A 24,788-nucleotide genomic window follows, 5' to 3' on the forward strand; every position below is an offset into this window, starting at 1 on the left:
CACAAGAAATTTGGTGAGATTGGAAAGCTTGCATTTTGAGGAGAGGCTCAACAGGCTGGAAACATTCTCCCTGGAACACAGGAGGTTATACAGGTTTACAAAATCATGAAGGGTATAGCAGGAGTCAGATCGTACCAGTAATGCCGGCAGACCACAAGTCCCAGGAACCCATGCTGAGATGGCGCTGGACCCCCTCCACCTCGGGAATGAAGCCCATGGGCTGAGAAATGTGCCGGGAGTGTTATGAAATCACTTCCAGTTTTGGAACATCCAAACCGGAAGTGACTTAAAAAGTGGTCTATAAAGAAATTAAAACAGATGTTTGCTGATTACAATATGAGTCAGTGTTTTCCTTTGTAGATCTGCCTTAAAAGGCACCACAAGGGGCATAGATAAGATAAATAATCATAGCTATTTTTCCAGGGTAAGGGAGTCTAAAATTAGAGGATATAGATTTAAGGTGAGAGAGGAAATATTTAAAATGAACCTGAAGGGCACCTTCTTCACACAAATGGGACATGCTGCCAGATGCAGGGATAGAGGAGCACACAATTGTAATGTTCTAAAGACATTTAGACAGGTACACAGATAGAATTGTTTTGAGGGATATGGGCCAAATGCATGAAAATAGGATTTTGTTAGGTTGGGTTTGGTCAACATAAAGCATTTGGGTCAAATAACCAGTTTTCAAGCTGTAAAACTCTATGAGGCCATGACCTACTGAAATCTGTTCCATCGCTAAAATGGTTTAAAAAATTGTACAATGCCAATCAACTATTATCCCATAATGCTTAAAATTACTTAGGTACATGTTTATTGGTTTATCTGCAAACCTTTTCAACTTCCAAATATTGTGAAGTACAAAAATGATAAATTTATCTCATAACCATAAATGTCAGGTGAAGCATAACAACCCCACATATGTAAATTCATAATATAGATGTTGTCAACCAATACTATACATTTTATTTTAGGTCATCCTTCAAACAAATTCCCACACAGCAAGGTTTGAGCATTCAGTCTCTTATTGAATAATTTGGGATTTTTGCCTTTGTCTTGTTCACATGTTAGCTTGAGTGACATGGTTAGCATAGCATTTAGTGCTCGGCTATTACAGCCTGGGTTCGAATATGGTACTGTCGGTAACGAGTTTGTACCTTTTCCCCGTTTCCTGTCTGGGCTTTCTCTGGGTGTTCCAGTTTCCTTCCACCCTCCAAAAACGTACAGGGTTGATAGGTTAATAGGTTTCATGGGCCAGAATATGCAGTCTCATTAAAATGTAAATGAAATTGACCATCCTGAATGGAAAAAAGTCATTAAATTTGATTATGCCTTTCCCTTTTCTAAATGTTTCTCTATCAAGCACTTTGAAGTGTTGTAATGTTCCCTACATTAGTCCCATAAGGTCTGTGTAATAAACTATTTAAACAGTTTACGTTCAAGCATGTGCCTGATCATACAATATATAAGCATGTGGTTTCATAACACATGACCATGAAATAGGAGATCCATGTGATTAAAACTGGATCTTGTATTTTGCACTTCATGTCTCATGTATATTTTTCTTTATCCTTCTTGCTCCATCCATTTCCTTGACCTGAAATCACCCCAGCCAACAGACTCAGAGTTCCTAAACTACCTGAACCTCTCCTTCTGTGAGTTTACCCTATCTTGATCTTGTCATCTCAAATTGGTGAAGTGACAACTTTTCCACACCCCTTAGTCACTAAAATTCATTCTCCTCCCATCTTGCAGGGTTTGGGTTACAACCATCATGCAGTGTAAATTTGTCTACTTATATATTTGTACTTTTTAATTTTGTATTTGACTTCATGTATGGTCTAATTTTTTAAATTAAATTATTTTTAAAAAATGATGCTGAAGTGGAGATAGTAGAGAGCTTTCAGTTCCTCGGAGTACACATCTCCCGCAACCTGTCCTGCACCATGACAGCAAAGAAAGTACACTAGCATCTCTCCTTCCTCAGAAGCCTGAGGAAATTTGACCTGTCCTCAATGGGACTCAACTGGATTCTGGACTTTCAAACGGAAAGACCACTATCTATCGAGGTTGGCAGCAGAATATCAAGCAGCATTACACAGAGCACTGGCACACTTCTAGGCTCTGAGCTCAGTCTGCTGCAGCTTACACAACTGAAGGTACTGGCAGAACTGCTGTAATGGCAGTGCTGCCATTGGTGTGGGCCCGAGGAGAGCAAGACGCTGAGATCCAGCACTCCCCCCTGGGGTCCTACTGCCCAATTCAATTACCAATGGCTCCATACAGGATTTAAATGGCCTGTTAAGGGAGACTCCAGGAGAGCAATGAACTGATGCAGAACCCCAGTAACTTGGAGAATAATCTTTATTGAGAAAAAGAAACAAAGGAGATTACCCTAAGGATGATGTCCATGGTGGCAGGCCATGTCCACCATAGGCAGCGAGCTTTTGCCAACTTGCGGGCAAGTCACCTTGTCAGGTTGTGGACTGCCAGTGATTTGAGTTCAAAGGACTCACACCAAGCTGTAGGATGCTGGAAACTGGTTCGAGGCAACCTGAAGGGGTACCAATTATCAGAACAAGGATGCAAGTGTGTGATATGGGCAAGAAGGGCTTTCGAGAGGCCTCGGATACTGAATGCTTTCGGATCAAGTCAGAGGTTTGAATCTGAAGCTTAGGTTGTCAATGGTTTAAATTAAAGTCTGTGTGGCTGCAGAGGCTGTGGGAGCGCTGGAGGCAATTCACGGGCACAGTGACTCTGATGGGACACTCTTTTGCTTCTCTTTCTCTGACTGAAAGAGGCAATGTGCAATTTCTACTGATGGTGAATCTTTGACTTACGGCAGACAAAATTAAATTTCATGTAATATTACAACTGTTTTATTTCATGATGATAAAATAATCTTGAATAAAAAATCTTGACCCCTCTTCTGCAATGCCAGATCCAGTTCCAACAGAATCATCATGTTTGCAGATGGCATGACAGTAGTTGGCCTCATCAGCAACAACAATGAGAAGAGGTGGAAAATCTTATGAAATGATGCAAAAATAACAACCTGAGTCTCAATGTGGACAAGACAAAGCAGAGGATTGTAGACTTCAGGAAGACCAGAGACAACAAACCTTCACTACACATTAATAGCACTGTAGCGGAGTTAGAGGAGAACACCAAGTTCTTTGTCGGAGTCCTCATAAGAAATGATCTAACCTAGACACATTACATCTCCTCACTTGTAAGGAAGGTGCAACAGTGACTATTTTTCCTGAGAAGGCTGCAGAAGCTCTATCGAGAGTGTCCTGGCCGGCTGCATCACTGTGTGGTGTCGTTGCTGTAAAGTATCAGATAAGAGGTCAATCCACAGGACTATAAAAGTGGCAGAGAGAATCACTAGGATCTCCCACACCAACCCCCTCCCCTCTCCCCCATCAATGTGATTTACCTGGATCATTGTTTAAAGAGAGCTTGCAAAATCTGTGAAGACCCCTACCACCCACACACAGCATCTTCCAGGTACTCCCATCGGGAAAGTGGGAAAGAGGTGCAGAAGTATTAAAGCCAGATTCACCAGGCTATGGAACAGTTTCTCATGGGCAGTGAGATGGCTGAATAACTGCTGAACTGCTAAAACAACTCCCTGTGACTCCCCGTTGAAAGTATGTTTCAGGGATGCATCACCGCTCCACCCAAGACCACAGAAACACCAAGAGTTGTTAATGCAGCTCAGACAATCTCGCAAAACCCCACCTTTCATCTGCTCCATCTATAATTTCAACTGCCTTTAAAAAGTAGGCAACATATTAATAGACATCCCACCCCAACCATTCTCTCTTCCCTCTCCTCCAATTGGGAGCCAGATTCAGGTGTACAAGATCACACACCATTACATTCAGGGCAGTTTATTTCCCACTGATAGACACTGAATGGAACTTTGAACTAGTAAAATAATATTGCCTTTGCTTTGTACTAACTGATTTCTCTCTGCAACTCTGCACTCTGTTTTGCTTGCTAAAATATTTATGGATTGACTACCTGGACTGTCCACAAAACAAATTTTCTCCCTGTATCTTGGTACATGTAACTGTTAAAGTGGGCCTGGGGTTGCTCCAAAGCAAACATGAATATAACTGCAAAAACAAACTTTATCACTTTGCAAAACGTGAGCAACTGCGTTAGAGGAAGAAGCACGGGCACGAACAACATTTCTTGCTCATGGCTTACAATATCTTCTTATTTATCATTTTTAATCTCTATTTTTCAGGAACTATCAGATAGATTGTTCCATATAAGTACATATTCCTTAAAATGATCTCAGAAGTCATTAGTTAGTCTCACACCACCCTACCAATTAAGAAACTTCAGTATGGAAGGAAGGCAGTCCAAAAATTCAGGCACCTTTTCTCTTCCAATGAAAATTTTAAAACTTACATTTTTATTATATTCTAAAATTGACTTTCTTATGACAATGAACTCGAACTTGAACCTTCTGTCATTTTGTCTGTATGTAGCTTCTAGTCCAAAATGGCTTAGGTACATCATAGTCTTCCAATCCCTCTGAATCCCAATCATATAGATAGCTGACGAACAACAGTGAATCCAGAACTGACCCCTGCAACACATCATTAGATTACAGGTTCCAAACTGAAAAATAATACTCTTTTACCACACTCTGACTCCTACTACCAAGACAATTTTGAATCCAATTGGCCAGCCACCCAGGATCCCAGGTTATTTAACCCTCCTGACGAGTCGACCTTGTGGGACCTTGTCAAAGGCCTTGGTGATGTTGGTAGACAATATCACTGACTTGCTCTCATCTATCTTCTTGACTGCCTCTTCAAAAAAAAACCAATTGAATTAATGATAGCATAGTCCAGTCATGCTAACAATCTCTCATTGATCCTTGCCTTTCTAAATGTACATGGATCCTGTCTCCAGAATTGCCTCCAGTAACTTTTCTATCACCAATATTAGGTTCACTGGCCTGCAGTTCCTTGGCTTGTCCTTGCAGCCTTTCTTAAATTAAGGCATAACATTAACTACCCCCTGGTCTTTTAGTACCTCACCCACAGCTAAGGAAGAAACAAATTTCAATGCTAGAGCCCAATCAATTTATTCCCAGTTTCTTACAATGTCCAAGGATATATTTAGATAAGTCTGGGAGATTTATCCATCTCTATGAATTTTTAAAGCCACAAGCACCTCCTCTTTTGTAATGTGGCTATATTTCAGAACTTCACATTTCTCTCTCTTGATTTTCCTAGCTTTTATAAGTTTATGATAAATATAGATGAGAAATATTCATTTAGGACCTCACTCATCTCCAGCGGGTGAGTTCTCTCTTATAATTATCAAGGGATTTGCTTGATCCCAGCTCCTGATACCTAGCATATTTTTCTTTTGGATTCCTGATAAGAGACTGAATATTCCTCATCAACCAGGGTTCACTCTAAGAAGAACACACTGGCCTTGAATTCTCCACCTTAATTTCAAAATCCTCCCACTTGAGAGTGAAAACAGCCACTCCCAATTAATTTCTGTGAGTTTCTGTCTCATTCCATTAAAATGAACCTTGCCCCAATTCAGGACATTATCTTGTGGATCAGTCCTATCTTTCTACATTACTATTTTAAAATCAAGAGAATTATGGTCACTGGTGACAAAGTGTTTTGCCACTAACACTCAGTCACTTACCCTACCTCTTTTCCTAATAGGGGATCCAATGTTGCCCCCTCTGTAGCAAGACCACCTCCATTTTGCTCAAAAGACAATTGATATTGTCTACAAGAACTTCACCAAGGCCTTTGACAAGGTCAACTTGACAGGAGGGTTAAATGGCTTGCGATCCAGGGTGGCTGGCCAATTGGATTCCTGGATGTACTTAACAAATCTTGCACCTTAAAAGCTCTCAGCAGTTTGGAAGTCCTGGTCAATATTAGGGATATTAAATCATTTATTATTATAAGACTATTATTCTTAGAGCTATCTGTAATCTCAAAATATATTTGTTGCTCCATTCCCCACTGATTTTTGGAGGGGCAGTTTGTATAATCCAATCAAAGTGATCACCTCTTTTGATTTTGAAGTTCCAACTATATTGCCTAATTAGGCATTCCTCGAGGAATATTCTCTGTCAGTATTACTTTGTTATGTTCTCCCAAGTGAAAAATGCAACTCCTATCACCTTACTCCTCCATCTCAATCTAGAGCATCTGTACCGCAAATCAGTCCTGCCTACCCTTCATCCTTGTTTCTTTAAAGCTATAAACTCCCAGTCCCTTGTTCCACCCATGTCCTGCTTATCCACCTTACCTGTCAGGCTTCTTGCATTTAAATCAATGCAATCTAGTCTGTCAGACATTCCTCATAGCTTGTCCTGCACCTGCTTGTCCTGTCAAATGAACTTACTCATTTGAACTTCTATATTTGCCTTCTGCTTTGGCTCGCACTTTCCTAGCTCCAGAAAATCACTCTTCAAAGATATTGGATCCCCCTCCAGTTCAGATGCAATAAGTCCCTCTTGTACAGGTCATCTTTGCACTAGAGGAGAACCTAATGGTGTGAAAACCAAAATTCTTCCATCCCTCACCAACTCTTCTGCTACACAGTCATCTGTCCTATCCTTCAATATCTACCCTTGCTATCACGTGGCACAGGAAGTAATTAGACATCACAACTTCTGCTTTTTAACATTTTGTCCAACTTCCCATACTCTGCAAGACCCCATCTCCTTTTCTGCCAAAGCTGATCGTACAAATCTGTACAACAGCCTTTGGCTGCTCCCCCTCTCATCCTTCTGAATGGTCTGTAACTACTTGGTCATCCTTGACTGAGGAGGTAACATAATTGGCCATGGAATCAACAGTCTGTCCCCCTAACTATTGACTTTTCTATCAGTACAGCTTTCCTTGTTTCCACCCACCCTTGAAATGCATCAAAGTGAATCATTATGCCACAGATGTAGCTTCCTCTGGAAGGCCACCATCACCACACCATCTAAAATAGCATACTTGACAGAGAAAGGAATGTCTATCTCTCTCTCTCTCTCTCTCTCTCTCTCTCTCTCTCTCTCTCTCTCTCTCTCTCTCTCTCTCTCTCTCTCTCTCTCTCTCTCTCTCTCTCTCTCTCTCTCTCTCTCTCTCTCTCTCTCTGTACACTCTATGTTTCCTGGTGGTAACTCCATCACCTGCTGCCTGCACCTTCCATGTGATCACCTCCCTGAAACTCCAATCTATCACCTTCTCTGATTCCTGTATGCTCCTCAATCCAACTGCTGCTCCAACCACTCCATGCAGTTGGACATTCTTCCTGCACAGATAGCTTTCAGCAACATTAGGACTGTCCTTGATCTCCCACAGGAGAAGTATACTGTCACCACTAACCCTTTAATAAGCTAACAAGATAAAGGAAAAATCCTACCTTTCTTTAGCTTAATGCGTCTCACCCTCCTCATCCAATTCAGGCAATGTTCATTTGACATACCAGCAGCACTTTTCCCTCAAAGTAGCCCTACTCTAAATGGCTGCCCAAGCAGCTCTTCCCCCTCAAAGTAGCCCTTCTCTAAATGGCTGCCCCAGTATCACTTCCCCCTCAAAGAAACCCTTCTCTAAATGGCTGTCCCGGTATGGCTTGCCCCCTGGAGAACATTTTTTTTAATTCACTGCTGTCAGAAAGAAAACTAACAGCTGCTCATCTACAACTCTCACTACTCCTCATCCTTGCTGCTAAGCATATCAGAAGGAATGCTTAAAGTCCACTGGTCAGTGGAAGGAAATTCAGGGGTGCAGTCCAAGATGCTGCTATGGAGCACACAAAGAAATGACTTCCAAGCAAATACAAATGAGGCTGAAACTGGGCTGAAGATTGGCCAGGGACATTCACGTTCAAAATGTACCCATCACCTACTAACTTAACCATTTACTTACACTGCTCAAAATCCAAAAGAATGCATCAAGGCGTAACACATTTGACATTTTTGCACAGTAAGCACAATTTTACGTGCTGAAAAACTGAAGGGAGAATTCAGTGGCATTTCAGAAAACACTCATTTGAAAATTCAGAGGTTGCTGGTTACCATCCTTAGGCTACCTGACACTCATATCTGCCAACCACAATTACCTTGCGATTCATCAGTCCCATGGGAGGGAAAAATTGACATTGCCTATGTCAATGTGTTATAGGTACATAACCTGTCTGTCAATTATAAAGCAACAATGATGGCAGTTATGGAAAGGTCCATGGCCTGAATTGCCTGAACACCCTTTAGGGGAATAGAATGAAATACTATATATTGTATAAATCATTGTGATGTTTTGCTCAGCACTTTTCTAGTTACAGAAATCAGAAACTCAGAAGTAAACAAAGGGCTCCGTTTATGTTCAGACCTACACTCAGACATTATTGATGAGAACCAAGTTTGGCTTCCAGGGTTTTCTTAGCTGGGAGCTGGGAGCAAATGAAGGTATTTCTTGCCATCTCCAAGCACAAATTCTTAAGGGATTGTTTGGGCAGAAGACATACCTACCTCTTCAATAGTGAGGACAGACAAATGTACCTTTCCAAAACTGAAAGGTGCAAACAAATGTGTTGATAATATATAGGGGTACATTGAACTTTATGTTTTTTTTTCCAGTATTCTTAAATGTTTGTTACTCCTCAGCTTCACAGTCATAAGCACAGAGAAGGCCCTTTAGTCTATTAACTCTGCACTGACCACCAAGCACCCCTTACCTTGATCATACACTGATACTATTTTATTCTCCCATGTTCTCATCAACTTACCTCAGCTTCTACTATTCAACAGCACACCATAAAGTATATACACTGTTTAACAGTTTATGAATCTGTATGGTAAACCAGAGCAGTCAGTGAAACTCTCAAGAATGAGCAGACTCCACACAGTCGAAACCAGTCGTCTAAACTAAAACAAAAAATGAGGGCTATGTGGGAGTGAAATTCTAAGCTGTTGTTAGAGTAGGTTATTGGGTCAGCACAACCCATGGATCCCAAGGCCTGTACTGTACTGTAGATTTCTATGTTCTATGTTTAAAATTGAGCCCAGGTTGCTGGAAATGCAAGGTAGCAGATCTACTAACAGCATCACTGATCTGCAGTAGGACTTACCGGAATGAATTAAAAGGAGAAAGTCAGAAGAGTGGCAAAAAGTATGATGGCTAATTTGAAAGTGATAAAATATATCACTTCAATAAATATTAGCTTTTTTTAGATAAGAATAATTTTCCTTTCAATTGAAAATCTCACACTGGCCTACAAATTAAAATGTCAGGAATTCATCTGAGCCTTTTAAATGGGGGGCTCTTGGTATTGTTGCTGCAGGACAATGAAAGATTTACCTGGTTCTGGTTGTAATTGCTGCTCTTTGGATAACACGCAAAAACAGCAATATTTTGGTTTTACTGGCTCAATTCTAGAACAAAGTTGGAAATTTTTCAGTCTCATGAACTCAACTTGCTTCACAGTATGTCACTTCAGGTGTAATATGCTAAGCCAAATGAGAGTAGTTCCCATATGAACTGCCTTCCTTCATTGGCTAAAAGGATTTTTTTTTAAAAAGTCTACAGATGTTTGAGTCAAGTGCAAAACACAAATAATATGGAGGAACTCAGCAGGTCACCCAGCATCAATAGGAAGTAAAGGGATACCAATGTTTCAGACCGGGGACCTTCAATGGGTAGAGTAAAACCGATGGTATCTGGCACCTATGGAGATTGGTAGTTGCTGGATAAGTGAAATTACAGTTGCTTGAGCTAATGTGTTGCGTGGATTTGCGAACTGACCGCTAGGGGGCCCCAATTTAAAATTTTCATATTTTTTACCTATTTATTCTCCATGATTTTTTTTTGCTAATTGCTTGAGGCTGACAGTTGCTTAAATTCTGGATAATGGGGATTTTATTGTATAAGCAAAAACAGCTGACTAAAAATTGGAGGAAGGAGAGAGAGGAGAGGAGAGCAGGGAGGAAGGGGCAAGTGGAGGAGCATATGTTGACAGGTAAGAGGTCATAGGTGGATATAGGTGGGAGGGCAGAAGAAAAAAAGCACACAAGTGATAGGAGGAGAGGGCTGAGAGTAGCTCTCTGAGAGGACAAGGAAGGGAAGGGGGTTGGGAGCTGGAGGAAAGGAGAGCGAGGAATAGGGAAAGAAAGAGACATGGGCAGTAGTGATTAATGGAATTTTGAGAAGTAGATTTTAAAGCCACCTGGTTGGAGGTGCTGTTCCTCCAATTTGTGTGTGGCCCCTGTTTGGCAGAACAAGGCCATGGTCAGACTTAACAGTGTAGCAATTGTGGATGGAATTTAAATGATTGGCCACAGGAGGTCTTGCTGTTGCAGTGGACAGAGCGAAGTGCTCAGTGAAATGATCTTCCAGTCTGTATCCTGTCTCTCACATGTAGAGGACACATCAGGAACACCAGTTGCAGTAAATTACCCTGAAAAATTCACGAGAAGCACTGCTTCACTTGGATGGATAGTTTGGATCCCTAAATGGTGGTGATGAAAGAGATGTGTAGCACTTGCTGCAGACACAGGGGTAGGTACCCAGGGGGCAATTGGTGGGAAGGGATGAGTGGATGAGGAAGTCCTTGAGAATAGTAGAGAGGGGAGGAAAAGGGAATATGTGTCTGGTTGTGAAATCATGTTGTGGGTGGCTGAAATTGCAGAGATTAATATGCTGGTGAGGTGGTAGGTGAGCACAAGGAGAATCTTGTCCTTGTATCTGGGGGAAGAGGGGGCCAAGCTGATGTGCAGAAAATAGAGGAGATGCAGGTAAGGGTTAAGTTGGTGGTAGTAGAGATGAAGCCACACTTTTTTGAAGAATGAGGACATCTCTGATGATCTGGAGTGGAAGACCTCATCCTAGGAGGAGATGTTTCAGAGGTGTAGGAGTTGAGATAAAAGAATAGAATCCATATTGGACATGGTGTGAAGAGATGTAGTCGAGGAAGTGGTGGGTATATAAATAGTGACTTAGTCATTTTAAAGATGGAGACAGATAATTCAAGAAAGGTATGAGTGGTGCTAGAGATGGACCAAGTGTATTTGAGGTCAGGATGAAAGTTAACAGCAAAGTGGATGAAGTTGACAAGCTCATCATAGATATATGAGGCAGCACCAATATAGTTGTCAACGAAGCAGAGAAAGAGTTGAGGAGCCTTGCATATGTAGCATGGATTGCTCCACATAGTCAACAAAAAGACAGGCATAACTGGGACCATGTGGGGGCCCATGGCTATCCCCTTGACATGGAGAAAATGGGATGAGTCAAAGGGGAAGTGATTGAAAATTAGAGCAAGTTCTGCCAGGCAGAGGAGTGCAGTGGTGGAGGGGGACTGGTTGGATCTGTTGTTACAAAGAAACAAAGGGCTTTGAGACCTTCAGTATGGGGGATGGAGATGTTTAGCAATTGGATATCTATGATGAAAATGAGGAGGTTGAGTTCAGAGAATTTGTTGAAGGGATGGAGGGCATGTGAGGTATCATGGATGTAGTAGGGAGGAACTGGACTAGAAGGGACAAAATGCAGTCAAGGTAAATTGATACCAGTTCAAGAAAGATTAATTAGATTTGGATGTTAATCCCTAGAGCATAGAAGAATGAGGGGAGATTTGATAGAGATATTTAAGTTTATGAGGGATAGGGACAAAGTAAATGCAACTAGTTTTTTTCCCCCAATGAGGTTAGGTGAGATACAAACCAGAGGGCATGGGTTAAGAGTGAAAGGAAAAGTTTAGAAGGAACATGAGGGGGGCCTTCTTCACACAGAGAGTGGTGGGGGTGGGACGAGCAGCCAGCTGAAGTGGTGAATGCGGGCTCAAAATTAACATTTAAGAAAAATTTGGACAGGTACAATGGAAAGGAGGATATGGAGGGCTATGGAGTGGTTGCAGATCAGTGGAACTCAGAAGAATAACAGTTCACCACATACTAGAAGGACAAAATGTCCTGTTTTTTGTATTGTAATGTTTTATGGTTCTAATTATGTTCCACAAATGTCAAGCCCAAGTGCAATACTTCAGGATTTGTTTGCACCAGGGACAGATTAATCTCCAATCCTGAATTATTGGCTTGTAATAAAATCCTTACTGGAAGTACAGAATCACTAAAGCCATGAGGTTCCTCCATTCTTGTTAATATCCTAACTCTATGCCAATAATCATGTTACATTAGCCATAAAATAGGAAACACTTTATGAGTTTCTACATATTTTAACCTTGATGATTTAAAGGTAGATCGATGCAATATATGTTTTTCTATTGAAGATAAATCAATTTATACCACCAGCTACATGTTGAAAAAAGGCTTGTGTCAACATGGCATAGGGATTTAATGGACGAGAATTTTTGGTTTGCAGATAAGTTTTATTCTTTTTTTTTGGCTTGTTGATGCATAAGATTCTGTCATCACATCTAAAAACCAAAGTGCCTTTCAAAGCACCTCAGCATTTACAAGCATGAGGTACATGTGTGGAAATTAGAATTAAGGATCTTAGAAAAGAAAACAGACGTGATGGAGGAACTCAGCAGATCTTGCAGTTTAGATGGGAGGCAATATAACTTTACAAAGATATACAATAATGCTTTGAAGTGCTCAGGCCCGAAAGGTCGGTTGAATATCTTTGTCTCCATGGACGTTGCGAGACCCCCCAGCGCTTCTGGTCTGCAGAATTTCAACGTTTCACTCCTTAAACATCTTAGACCTTATTCCCAAAATTCCATCTGAAATCGTCAGATTATCAGAGAAACACCTCACAGCGATATCTAAATTAGCAACTTGTAATATTGCAGCTGGTGCTAAAAAAAAACTAGTGTCAACTGGTTTTAATTTAACCAGTCAAATTTAAGATTTTGGTCTCTATTTGGACAACTATGGAATCATCATCCGGCCGTGTGTATCTGGAAATCACCGCAGCCCCTCCCCGCGCACTCACGCAAAACCATGACAGGAAACGCAAGAATGTTGAAGGAGAAAGGATCTTTTTTATTATTTTGTTGCAGGGAACATAACGGATGTTATGATTTCGGCATTTAATGAATCGTGCAATAAGCCTTTTTTTTGAGTGAGCTCAGCGCAACTGTGAAAATGACTGACCGCTTGGAAGAAAAAAACGAATGTGATTGGAAGTAATTGCAAATCAAAATTGGTTTCATTGCGCTGGTCCCTATATCTGCAAATTTGAAACAATACGCGAACGTAACAGTGCAAAGTTAGACAATCATGATAGGTTGTGAGTGGCGAAGAGAAAGTTTGAAAATTGATATTGCACTTGCCACCTTTGCTTCGACTTTTGCAGTGAAGCCTTGTAAAACTTTAAGCAACCTGTTGCATCTTGAACTTCCTCCAAAACACAATGCTACTTTCTCCTTGAAATCAAAACAACTGACACCTTATCTGAATAGATACAGTTATGATATTACAACAACACCCCATTTTCCTGGATGAAACCGAAGTGTGAGAAGTATACCATAGCGATGCGTTATAAATCATTTTAATTAATCGGAAAAATCGCGTTATATCCAGTGTTTTTTCTGACAGGGTGTGTGTGTGCGTGTGTGTGTGTGTTTGTGTGTGTCTCTATGTGTGTGTGTGTCTCTATGTGTGTGTATGTGTGTTTGTGTATGTGTGTGTGTGTGTGTGTGTGTGTGTGTGTGTGTGTGTGTTTGTGTGCGTGCGCGGTGTACGTACGCATCTGAGCTTCCACACATTGGCACATATAAATTAAGCCACTAACTCCAGCGCCTGGATGAAGTAAGTTTCTGGCGAAATAAAGTACATTTACATCACTATTTTTTTCCAAGAAAGGCCCAGCGAGAGACAAAAGCAATATATGGTAACACGACGTAAAGAAAGAAAAGCATTTACTCCAGGCCATTAATGAATTGATGTCAACTAACAACTTCAAAGTTATTCCAATAGATATTACAAGAAGCAAATATATACAGAGGAACTGTGCCGAACAAAAGAAAAAAAAATCTACAAAAATAAGAACGTAGGTCGTCGAACAATTCAGAGTTTTACATCAATATCAGATTAATCACAATTATTTCTAGTTTCGAGAGATTAAATGGCTTGTGCGTGGTATGTATTTTCAAAATGATTTTATGTAGTTTGTTGACTTTTTTAAAGAAAAGTTTGAAAGTTAGAAGACAACTGTTGATCCCATTCATCTGTGCAATTCCAGAACAAGACATGCACAAACCAGCCGCAATAAGAAAAAAGGTTTCCTTGATAGAGCTTTTTTTTATGACCTCCAAACGTTCAGAGAGCCTACTATAAATAAAGTAATACGTTGTCATACAACCAGTTTTATGAAATATCGTCAGCAATAATTAAAGAGTTTATAATTTATAAATAAGTAAAGTAATTCACGTTGTGTTATTTGATATTAACTTCATAACAGATGCTACCAGGAGTTTTCTTTCCTGCCTCTTCTTCTGGAAACAGTGCATAGTGAACTATCTTCTTCTCCCACAGTTTGAGTACCGTCAATTTCTCTCTTTCGAAGAATTTGTTCAGCTTCATCCTGGACACTTTGCTTTGTTACAATAGTACATATTGTATTTTTTTTTAAGTGTAGCATCAACAAGTGAATCGTGCAGATTACTATATCCGGATTTTTTTTTCCGCCAGATAAGATCTAAAAGTATTGTTTGAAGCATGAATTTGGTGAAATAAGAAACACTCCCAATATTGTGGTCGCTCATGCATACAGATCTATCTCAGCATCAAATTTCATTCCATACTCTTCGAAGTTTCTGGACCTGCATCCTAAGAAAAATATACTTTTAAAAAAAATATTTTCACATTGTTAGGTTTCAGTAGTGAAATGTTGTTCAGCAGTATACTCACTGGATAAGCAGAGAATTTGCAGGTTTAACTGCATATTATTTATATACATAAAGATGCAAGGCTGGTTACGTGATTTAATAAACATGGATTAAGGGTCGTCATTGGGACCCTTATTGAGGCATTTATCGTAAATAAATAAGCCTTTTGATTCGAATTATATATACTTAGCAGACTTTCGGGAGAAACATTGCAAAGATGATGAGACGAAGTCTTGGAAATTTAGTTACATTGATGTCATTGGTTGAAATGTTCACATGCAGTTTACACTTAATCTGCAGCCGCATCTGTCATCCTTCTTCGAGCGCCCTCTCACCACGGCTTCTGCCAGTATTGCCTGGTATCGCTCGAACATTTATTAGTTGTGCGGGGTTTTTTTTTCATAATTAGAACTGCTGATAATTTCGCATTAAAGTTTTGGCATCGTATTTATGTCTACTGTGGAGAGTTATGCATGTTAATAATTTTAAAACCATAATCATCTGGACGAGAATCCTCTAGGAAGTGAAATTATAAAGTGTTAAAGTTCATATCTATTTCATCTAAATTTACAAACATTACGTTTTTTTTAAAACTTGTTGGATTTGGCTCTGTTCCCAATTTGGAATAAATCCGGGAGAAATTTCTAACTCAATGGCACATGCGCGGAGCAACAAGTTAACCTTAAGCTTGCACTTGTTGATTTAGTCGGCAGTCCATCCCGCCGTGTTTTTGTTATGTCCAAATTGAGAAGTACGTATTAGCTGGTAGTTTGAGTACCGTCAATAACATAATCCGTCAATTCGTCAGAAATAATACTTGATTGCCTCTATTTCAGAAAATTAGGGCAGCCCCTTTTGTGCCCGAGTTTCTGACGTTGAATCAACACGGGATTCCAGCTCAAATTAAATGCTACATTTTCATATTTTGTGATGCGTGGATATTTGCAGAATGGGTATAACTGATAGAAAGAACTAAGAATCTTAAATCAGTTATACCATTTCTCTCAACAAAAACAACTTTTCAAATCACGCTCTGCACATTGATGAAGCACCTCTCTTTTCTGTTCTGGACCCTATTTAATTTAAAAAGCGTAATTTTAAAAAAAAATGTGATAATATTCATTCCCTACTGTTCAAAACATTCAAAATGAGTCGAACACAAACGAAAGTGGCAGATGTAAACAGAGACTATCCAATTCGACAAGATCGGTTAAGAATATTTCAACGAATTGGTGATGTTCTTGCTTCATGAAACATCTTAGGAGAAAAACTAAATTATTATTATTGTCCAGGCTGAGGAAATGTGATAGGGAAATTTAGAATAAAATAAACAATGGGTGTGGGATGTTTAACAAATAAAAAATGATTCACTTGCAGAACCACAGATGGTAATGTATTCAAATCAGATCGTACGTATCAAATGGAATAAGTTTTCTTTCCATAAAACAATAATGCAACGCCTAAAAGCGAATATCAGACAAGCGTATATCAGTAATTACGCCGGTGATTTCACTTCTCCAGTGGCTCATTTTGCCACTCTTTCAATAGGCAATGAACCAACTCAATAGTCAATGAACCAAAGGGACTGCCTTACTTTTCGTGCACGACTGTATTATTGTATTTTATAGGAATGTGGTAAGATGGTTATAATAGGTATGTTTGCACTATGATTACTGCAGCCAGACACCGAATTTCATGACCTGCATATGACAATAAATCCTGATTCTGAATCTAATGCAGCGAATTGTTGGCTGCCAGTCGGCCTATTTGTTCTGGTTTAAGACTTAGTGTAACACAGTAAATCATAATTCTGGCTCGGACAGATTAAAAATCTTGACAGAAATGTCACCTCCACTGACGGTAAGGAGTTAACTAATGATCGGGAGTGGGAGTGGGATGGGGGAGAGAGAGCACCCGGAGGTCGTAAAGGGTTACTGGAATAGATCTTACACTCTTTAAAATATTCGAGAAGGATTCCGTTAAGAAAGCTTGTTTATTTTCATTGTGTGATGACATTGTTTAATGGGTTTAATGTATCATATATGTTGAACGTTGAGTGGGTGGGGAGGGTGGGGGGTGAAGGAGCGAGGGAAGGGAGGGGGGGAAAGGGGAGAAAATGACACTGTGTATATTCAAGAGGGAAATGTTTGAGTGTATTTTGGCCAGTATGGTTCATAGTGTGAAATTGTTTTTAATTTAAAAAAGAAAGCGATTCAGCTCTGAGGCGAAACACTCCATATCTCAGAATGGCAGGTAGAGGAGTCAATGAAATTAAATAAAGACAGTTTAGCATGTTTAACAATTTTCTGTGAAATACTAGCATTAAACGTGGCGATTGAAACTTTTAAGTGGCAAACCTCTTCACTACTCGGAGCTATGCTAAAAGAGGGGGGGGGGGGGGGGCGGGGAGGCGGAACTTAAGTTCCTGTACCAGCTACAAAACTGTTCTCAGCGTGATAATGAGTGGAGTGTGCACTAATGCAATTTAATGCAAAATAAGACGAATTATTACGGGACAAGCCTCCAGTCATTTGCAAGTGTGAGTCCCAGGAGTATGCACGGAGGGTTTCCTAATCTCAATTGTAATTGTTTGTTACTTATCTTGATTGCAAGTACAGCACCATGTATAGATGACGGTTTCTATCTAAACAGAGCAGAAAGAGAGCCTTAAGACCGTAAGCTCCTGTTTAAAATATCCTCATTTGCGTATGCAGAATTCCTCAATACTTTACATGTTACAAAAGGCAGCGTCTGTCTCAGGTGACATGTGGATCTCCCATTAAAACGTCTGGCAATGTGCAATTATTAGAAAGAAAGCAATGGAACGGTAGATCGAGTTAGTAGATCTTCATAGTCACGCATAACGACAACTAGAAATTAAATCGTCTTGGTATGTAGCAAATATACCAGAGAAAATATTATTCCGTTCGATTGGTTTGTTCTTGGATATTTCTACTGAACTCGAAAACCAAGAGGAACTTCCCGTTTGAATGACTGTGGTCATATCAAAATCACTTTACCTAAGTATTATAATAATCATTTTTCAGATGCTTCTTTGAATCAGTTGCACAATACAGATCGCTTCCTGGTTTAGGGCTCTGACTGTTGGGTGACCAGAGACCCAGACGACCCCACACCACAGCACCACGCTTCCCCCCTGGTCAATGGAAGGGAGAGCGCACAATCTCAAATCAGCCTTGCAGCAGCAAGAGTGCGTCGACAGAGGCTAGAATTAGAAACGTCAACGCATGAATGGATTTCACCAAACCTAATTGAACCAACATGATAGAATAAGAAACCATAAATGTATATTTATATTTCAATAGGCAACCCGTGAAGAGAGCACTGAGCATGTTTGCTACAACTGTGAAGGGGCTTTTCATTTACAACAATGTTCTCAAAACACACCAGCGATTTGATTTAACATCGGCTCTGCACGGGATCCAGTTGTGATCCACGTCAGTGTGATTAGATTTGGGGTTTCCGTGACTCCCATTAAATCCAACTTATGTTACCATCTGTGCGCGTGTTTTTTTTTTAATATAGATTGCTTGGCAGTCGGGTGTTGAGCTCGCAACGTCGCAGCTCAACCGACTTGTTTTCCGATGGCGTTCCGTCAGTGAGCTCAACCTGCGCACGATCCATCAACTCATTCTCCTGCAACCTCTGTCCGACTGCCAAGTTCAAATTACTTCGCCATTATTCTTTCCTCATTTGACCCTTTTCACCGTCACGAGTTGAGAATGCATTCCTCTCATTTTACCGCCTGTTTGGTTCAACTTCGTTAAAACGTGCCCCAGAGCTAGCCAGCGAACGTTTAATTTCCATTTCCCCTCTTTTGCGCTTGACACTTCCTAATATACTCCAGCGTTCTCTAATTGATTGATTTTTTTTTAAAAGCTGATATCTCTGCCTAATTTCCAAGACTCCGTTAAACGCGCACGCCTTTTTCCTTCGGCTGATATGCAATTAGTCTGGCGAGCAATCTTAAACAAACGTTTAACAACGTCAGCTTGTCCAACATCATTTCCACACACGTCAATCCAGATTCATTTTTTATTTACAATCCCCTATTATTTCTGGCGAATTGAATTTCTAATATTGCCCGTCGAATTTTAAGTAACAACGTGTAATTTTCGTTGTGGGAAATCTTACTGCTCTCGGGAAAACGCATTTCAGTGCTCAGTGGAACTCGCAAAAGCCGTACCCCAAAAGACCCCAAAGCCGAATTTTCATTATTCATTATGAAATTAAAACTAGGCCATGAATATCGGTGGTGACAGGAGTAGGCAGTCGAAGATAGTTCACAAAAAAATTGCTACATAAAGGGTGAAAAACTTGCAAAATTATAAGAAAATAAACCTAAAGTTAAAATGAATCATAGGCTTAAATCAAAAGAAATGACATTAATGAATGCAATAAACTACAAAGTTCTAATCGGTTACCTGCAATAGTGTCAGATTTATTTAGAAATGGCGAGCATTAAGTTGTTTTGGAGAATGCACTCCCAATGTTTCTCACTTTGAGGCATTCAGAATCTTTTAGGAAAACCAGCGACGTCGGTTATTGTTTGCACTTCTCCCCGGTGCAATGAACGTGCAAAGGGATGCTTCCAAAAAAAAAGGCTCACGGGAGAAACGGCAACGGAGGGACGGCGGGGGGGGGGGGGGGGGGGGGGGGGTGAAGCCCTTTAAAACAGAATCACAGAGAAAGAAAGAGGCAACGAGAAGAAACACGAGACAATTGACCGAAAAAGGGCAAGAACTGAGAGCTCCGGACCGAAAGAAAATACAATTTACTGAGCAAGGTAGACGGTGGAGGAAAGGGAAGGAGAAAAATCACCGCAGCATTAAAATCGGAATGCTGAAAAGCGAAGGGAAACGGATAGGGAGAGCCGAGCGAAAGAGGGGCTGCAGAAAGTGGTCCCTGACTGGGAGCTGAGTGCTTGGCCGCTGGTTGACTGAAGCAACCCCGTAGCTGGCAGGGCCGAAGGGGGCGGGGCACCTGTATGTAAATAACCCAGTTGATTGGCAGGAGCTGCCCGCCACTGCTCTATCTAACCAGAATTCAGCAGCGGCGCTTAGCAAAAGCACTCAGGCACTAGAGCAGCTCCTGCAGCTCCATGCAGACACCTTCCTAACCCAGCACTCAGCCAAAACAGGGGGTGGGGGGGGGGGGGGGTGAATATTTTAGCTCTATGTTGGTTCTCTAGGAACAATCGAACTCTCTCCTTTCTCTCTTTCCGTCTCGTTGGTTCCTTTTAAAGAAAAAAAACAATTCTTTTGTTGTTCTGTTTTGTTTTGGAAAGCAATGTCTTATCCTCAGGGTTATCTATACCAGCCAGCAGGGTCGCTGGCTCTTTACTCGTGCCCAGCATACAGTGCCTCCGCGCTAACCGCCCCGAGGAGCGACGAACTGGGCAGAGCCTCGTCCGGCTCCGCGTTTAGTCCCTACGCAGGTTCGGCAGCATTTACAGCCCCCTCTGCAGGCTTCACTAACCCGCTTCAGTACTCAACTGACCCCGCAACTGGATTCCCGTCCTACATGGTACGTCAATAAATTTAAATTGACTGCATGAATGGAGTTATTATTTGATATAATTTTAATTGGCATTTTATTTTAATTTGGGGCTGAATGGAAGTTTCGTTTAAGAATATGTTTGAATGTGTTGTTAATGTTACCATCTAGCTTGAAGGGAAAAGATTGGAAAACGTAGGCAAACACAGTCACGGCGTATTGCTCGTTTATTTTTGGTAGCAAAACGCATGCACAAAGAGAAACGATTTGTTCTAAAAGAAACATATCTGCTAGTTTTGGAGAGGGAAAAAAACGATACAACAGAGGGCATTTGTTAGACTCAAAAAGTTTAATAATGGGGAGGGGGGAGAGAGGGAGACGAGTTGGGGGAAGAGAGAGACGAGTTGCAAACATTCGAGGGGAAAGTGGCGAAATGCAAATGGTGAAAGTGAAAAAAAGATAGCTGATTTGGAGAAGTAAAGCAGGGTGGTATTTGTACTGCCGTTTATGTATATAACTCTAAAGTCAGAGGAGAACGGCCTAGGTGTTTAGGTCCGCACAGCCACAGTTCAGAAACTGCACAACATCCATGTTTGGACGCAGCAATTGCTTAAATACATTCAGCTTTACTAGTTGCTGCAAATGATTTGAAGATAATGTAGACAGGAGGCTCGCCGCCATGTTTAAGTGCCCTAAAGGAAGAACTCCAAAAATTAAAATTAAAAATAATTCGTACAGCATTATCGATATTTATTTCAAATTACACGGAACCTGTCATTAGGTTAATGAAGCGTGACGAATTGAAATTTTGGTTCAATTAATGCAAAACAAACACTGGCTTTATCTTCCTCGTACTAATAATGAATAAGCTGGAATTTCAAGGCATAAATTGTTGCAATAAATTATGGTGAATTTTGTTGTATTTTAAGGGTTCGCCGTACGATGCCCATGCTACGGGGATGGCTGGAACTCTCAGTTACCACCCGTACGGTAATGCAGCTTATCCTTATCAACTCAACGACCCCGCTTACAGGAAGAACGCCACCCGAGACGCCACGGCCACTCTCAAAGCCTGGCTCAACGAGCACAGGAAGAACCCCTACCCGACCAAAGGAGAAAAGATCATGCTGGCCATTATCACCAAGATGACCCTGACCCAGGTCTCCACTTGGTTCGCCAACGCCAGGAGGAGACTCAAGAAGGAGAATAAAATGACCTGGGCGCCGAGGAATAAGAGTGAGGACGAGGAGGAGGAAGAATTGGGAGAAAGTGAAAGAAGCAAAGAAGAGAGTTCTGAGAAAAAGCATGATCACATCGAAACTTCAGCCGAGGATGAAGGTTCGTGAAACGAACCAAGTTCTCCTTAACCATTTCCTGTCAATTACCGCTGCACAATTCCTATTGACAAGATAGACAGTAAAACAAATATCGGAATCGATATTTGGTGCATTCACGCTTGGTGAACCCCACTGAGGCGATGCTACACATGCAGGCGTAAGATTTACGAACGACTTATATAATAATTATGACAACTTTTATTTGGAAAATCGCTGCGCAGAAGTTATGGCCTATTCTTAGATTTTCTCATTGGACAAATACTTGTTACAACATAGAGATGTTAAGAATTGCAACGTAAACTTAACCAGATTTACCTTAAACCCCTTTATTTTGAATGGAGGGAGTATTAACCAATTCAGTAACGCTATCAATCACACCATTGCATAATCTGATTGCATAATCAGAACAATGTCCATTAAATCAACCGGAACTCCATCGTAAATGGTACCACTCTTGCCTTTGGCCCATGTTTGAACGCTTGCCTCTCGAGTACTGGGGCCTTTTTTATTAGATCGCTATGATGTGCGAATATAGTTTTAAAACATCAAACGGGATAGCCCGACGGATTTAATCATAAACTCTTCTTGCTTTGTTCCAGGTATTGGTTTGCACGTCGACACGTTGACTGACAGCTCGTGTTCCCCCGAATGCGAAGGGGATAAAGTGAACAGAGTGGAGGACATCATTTGCGAATCTGGATCAGAATCGAAGGAAAAATGTGACAATTGCATTGTTGATGATGATGAGGTTGATGATGATGGCGGTGGTAGCGATGAAGAAGAAGACAGGGACCTATCCCATAAAACCATTAATCCCTCGCCTCTCGCTAGGGTGGATGCCACACTCCTTAATGTGCAAGAGGAAGAGAGCTCGGGGAGTGGAAATAAAAATCGCCTGAATAGTATCATCTCTTCAGCTTCACAAACTCAAGTCAGCAAACCCAATAGCGGAAATCGCCACGTCGGATATTAAACATCAGATCGGCCAGATATGTTCTTCGTCGCCGACCTCCTCGTCATCATCCTCCAGCTCTACCTTCCCAGCTACTTCAATCCTTGGCAGACCTATTTACTATACTTCTCCCTTTTACACTAACTATACGAGCTATGCTAACTTCAATCATCTGCAAAGCCAAGGCATACTGCGGTACAGTACCAACGAGACTGTATTGAACACTGCTTCTATACACAAACAGAGCCACGACTCTCTGAAGAATAACAGTTCCCAGCTAGAGCACCACTTCAGAACCACGAACTACGACTCTAAAAAAGGTACGTGCTGATACAAACTTTCTGTTTGCAGTGATAAACTGTCCATTAACCATAGGCGTCAACCACCATTGAAGACTTCTGTTTCATTTTAAAACCGTTGACATCAACCTGACTTTGGAACGTGAAGGCATATCAATGTTATTTATTTTTCAAGAATTAAAAATGTACTTGCAATTAGTTGTAGGTTGATAGATATACAGTGAGTGAGAGAGAGAGAGAGAGCTGTGACTAAATGATGGTTGTATTTTTTGACAGACCCCAGTGATGTCTGCACAGTAGGAGTGCAACCATATCTATAGGTGTCTTATCAGCAGTACAAGTAAGTGATCGTATACACTGTAACATCTCAATTGCAAAGTTTAGAATCGAAGTATTGAAAACAAATGAGGAAAAATCACATAAAGGAAATCATGCATCAACTTAAAGTTGCATTAACTTGGTTAAGGCGGTTAATGTATCGATAAGAAATATTTAGAGTGTAAGGAAACGATGTTCCGGCCCCCATCACAATTTCTGCAATATTTTAGAATTGTGGTTAATGTGTCTTTAAAATTGTGACAGCTGTGCGATAACAATTGAAGGAATTGGTTGACTGGGTTTTCTTTTATTTCCTTGGTCTGCAGGTAGGTGTCACAATTGCTTTGAAAATGTCAGCGAGCCATCCACCCTCCCCCCCCCCCAGCTATTAAGCAAAAAATGTACATAATACCGGATCACATCTTGTGCCACTGTATAGAGAAGACCCACAGAGCACTATTTTAACTCCACAGATTATGTTATTAAGAGAGCAAATCCGTACAGCATATCTGTGTATTTGTTGGTTCATTATTATTCTGTATATGTGACTTTTGGAAAATAATGTCTTCTCAGGTTTTCACTTGATCCGTTTATTTGCCACGTTCGAAGTGTAATGCGGCTTTATTCTAAAACTATTTGTAGATATTCAGTAGAACAATGTGATTGAAGAACTTGAGTATCTGAAAAAAGTGGAAAACATTTGATATTTATTTTTGTAATGATGACATAAAGCTTCTAGTAATTTATGCAAGTTGTATTGCAATGGAAACTGAACATTTTGTAAATAAATCTGCTTGTTATTTTGGAAACGTGATGACAATTACAATCTGGTCGTTATAAGCACTCTTTGCTAATTTATATCTTAAAATGTAAATAAAATTGACTAGCCTGCAACTGCAATCTCTTCAAAACGATGTTTGAATTATTCGGCATTACCTTTTCAATCTTCATTTATCATTAAAATATTTTAATTGCTTTTATTTTGGAATCTGAATTAAAACATCTTTAAACATGCGTTTGATATTTACTTCAAATCAAAAAGGTTTTTACTTGTTTCGAGTGTAGGTAGCAACGCTGAAAATAATATCAAAACATTGGTGAAATCTGTAATATCTAATCTATTGAATATTTAAATTGCAACCAAAAGCAGATATTCATTAAGTATTTAAAATGTCATTATCCAATTTCATGATTATAGGGCATCGATGTAATTGATAATTATTCGTTTGACCGAAACGCTCATATACCTGAAATAATGGATAATCGAACTGTTTGCAGTTTATATTCAATAAATTTCAAGTTCCCCAAATTTCCCATTGTAACTGCTGTGCCAAGGTGAATCATTAGGAGCACGTATGTTTGCATTACCGTACAGAATCTTAAGGATCGTTATCGAAAATTCCAGTTGACACAGCATAAAAAGAAACTACCTGAATTGGAGGATCGGAAGCCCAAGGGCAAAGTGGTGCAACACTTGGTGAAACAATATGAATTTAGGGGAAAATAAAGTGGAAAGATTAGGAA

The 24,788-nt window shown here is 40.4% G+C and overlaps 1 protein-coding gene across 1 annotated transcript; it reads left to right on the plus strand.

Annotated features, from left to right (window-relative positions):
• Positions 1-20,058: 20,058 nt before the first annotated feature.
• LOC138753479 (iroquois-class homeodomain protein irx-2-like) lies at positions 20,059-24,159 on the plus strand. The gene is given in 6 exon segments (XM_069916540.1): positions 20,059-20,388; positions 21,288-21,696; positions 22,295-22,637; positions 22,639-22,967; positions 23,223-23,286; positions 23,591-24,159. Coding segments are annotated over 5 exon segments (1,362 nt in total). The 5' UTR covers positions 20,059-20,151; the 3' UTR covers positions 23,267-23,286; positions 23,591-24,159.
• The last annotated feature ends 629 nt before the right edge of the window (positions 24,160-24,788 follow it).

The sequence above is a fragment of the Narcine bancroftii genome, chromosome 1, assembly GCF_036971445.1.
Source record: "Narcine bancroftii isolate sNarBan1 chromosome 1, sNarBan1.hap1, whole genome shotgun sequence".
NCBI lineage: Eukaryota > Metazoa > Chordata > Chondrichthyes > Torpediniformes > Narcinidae > Narcine > Narcine bancroftii.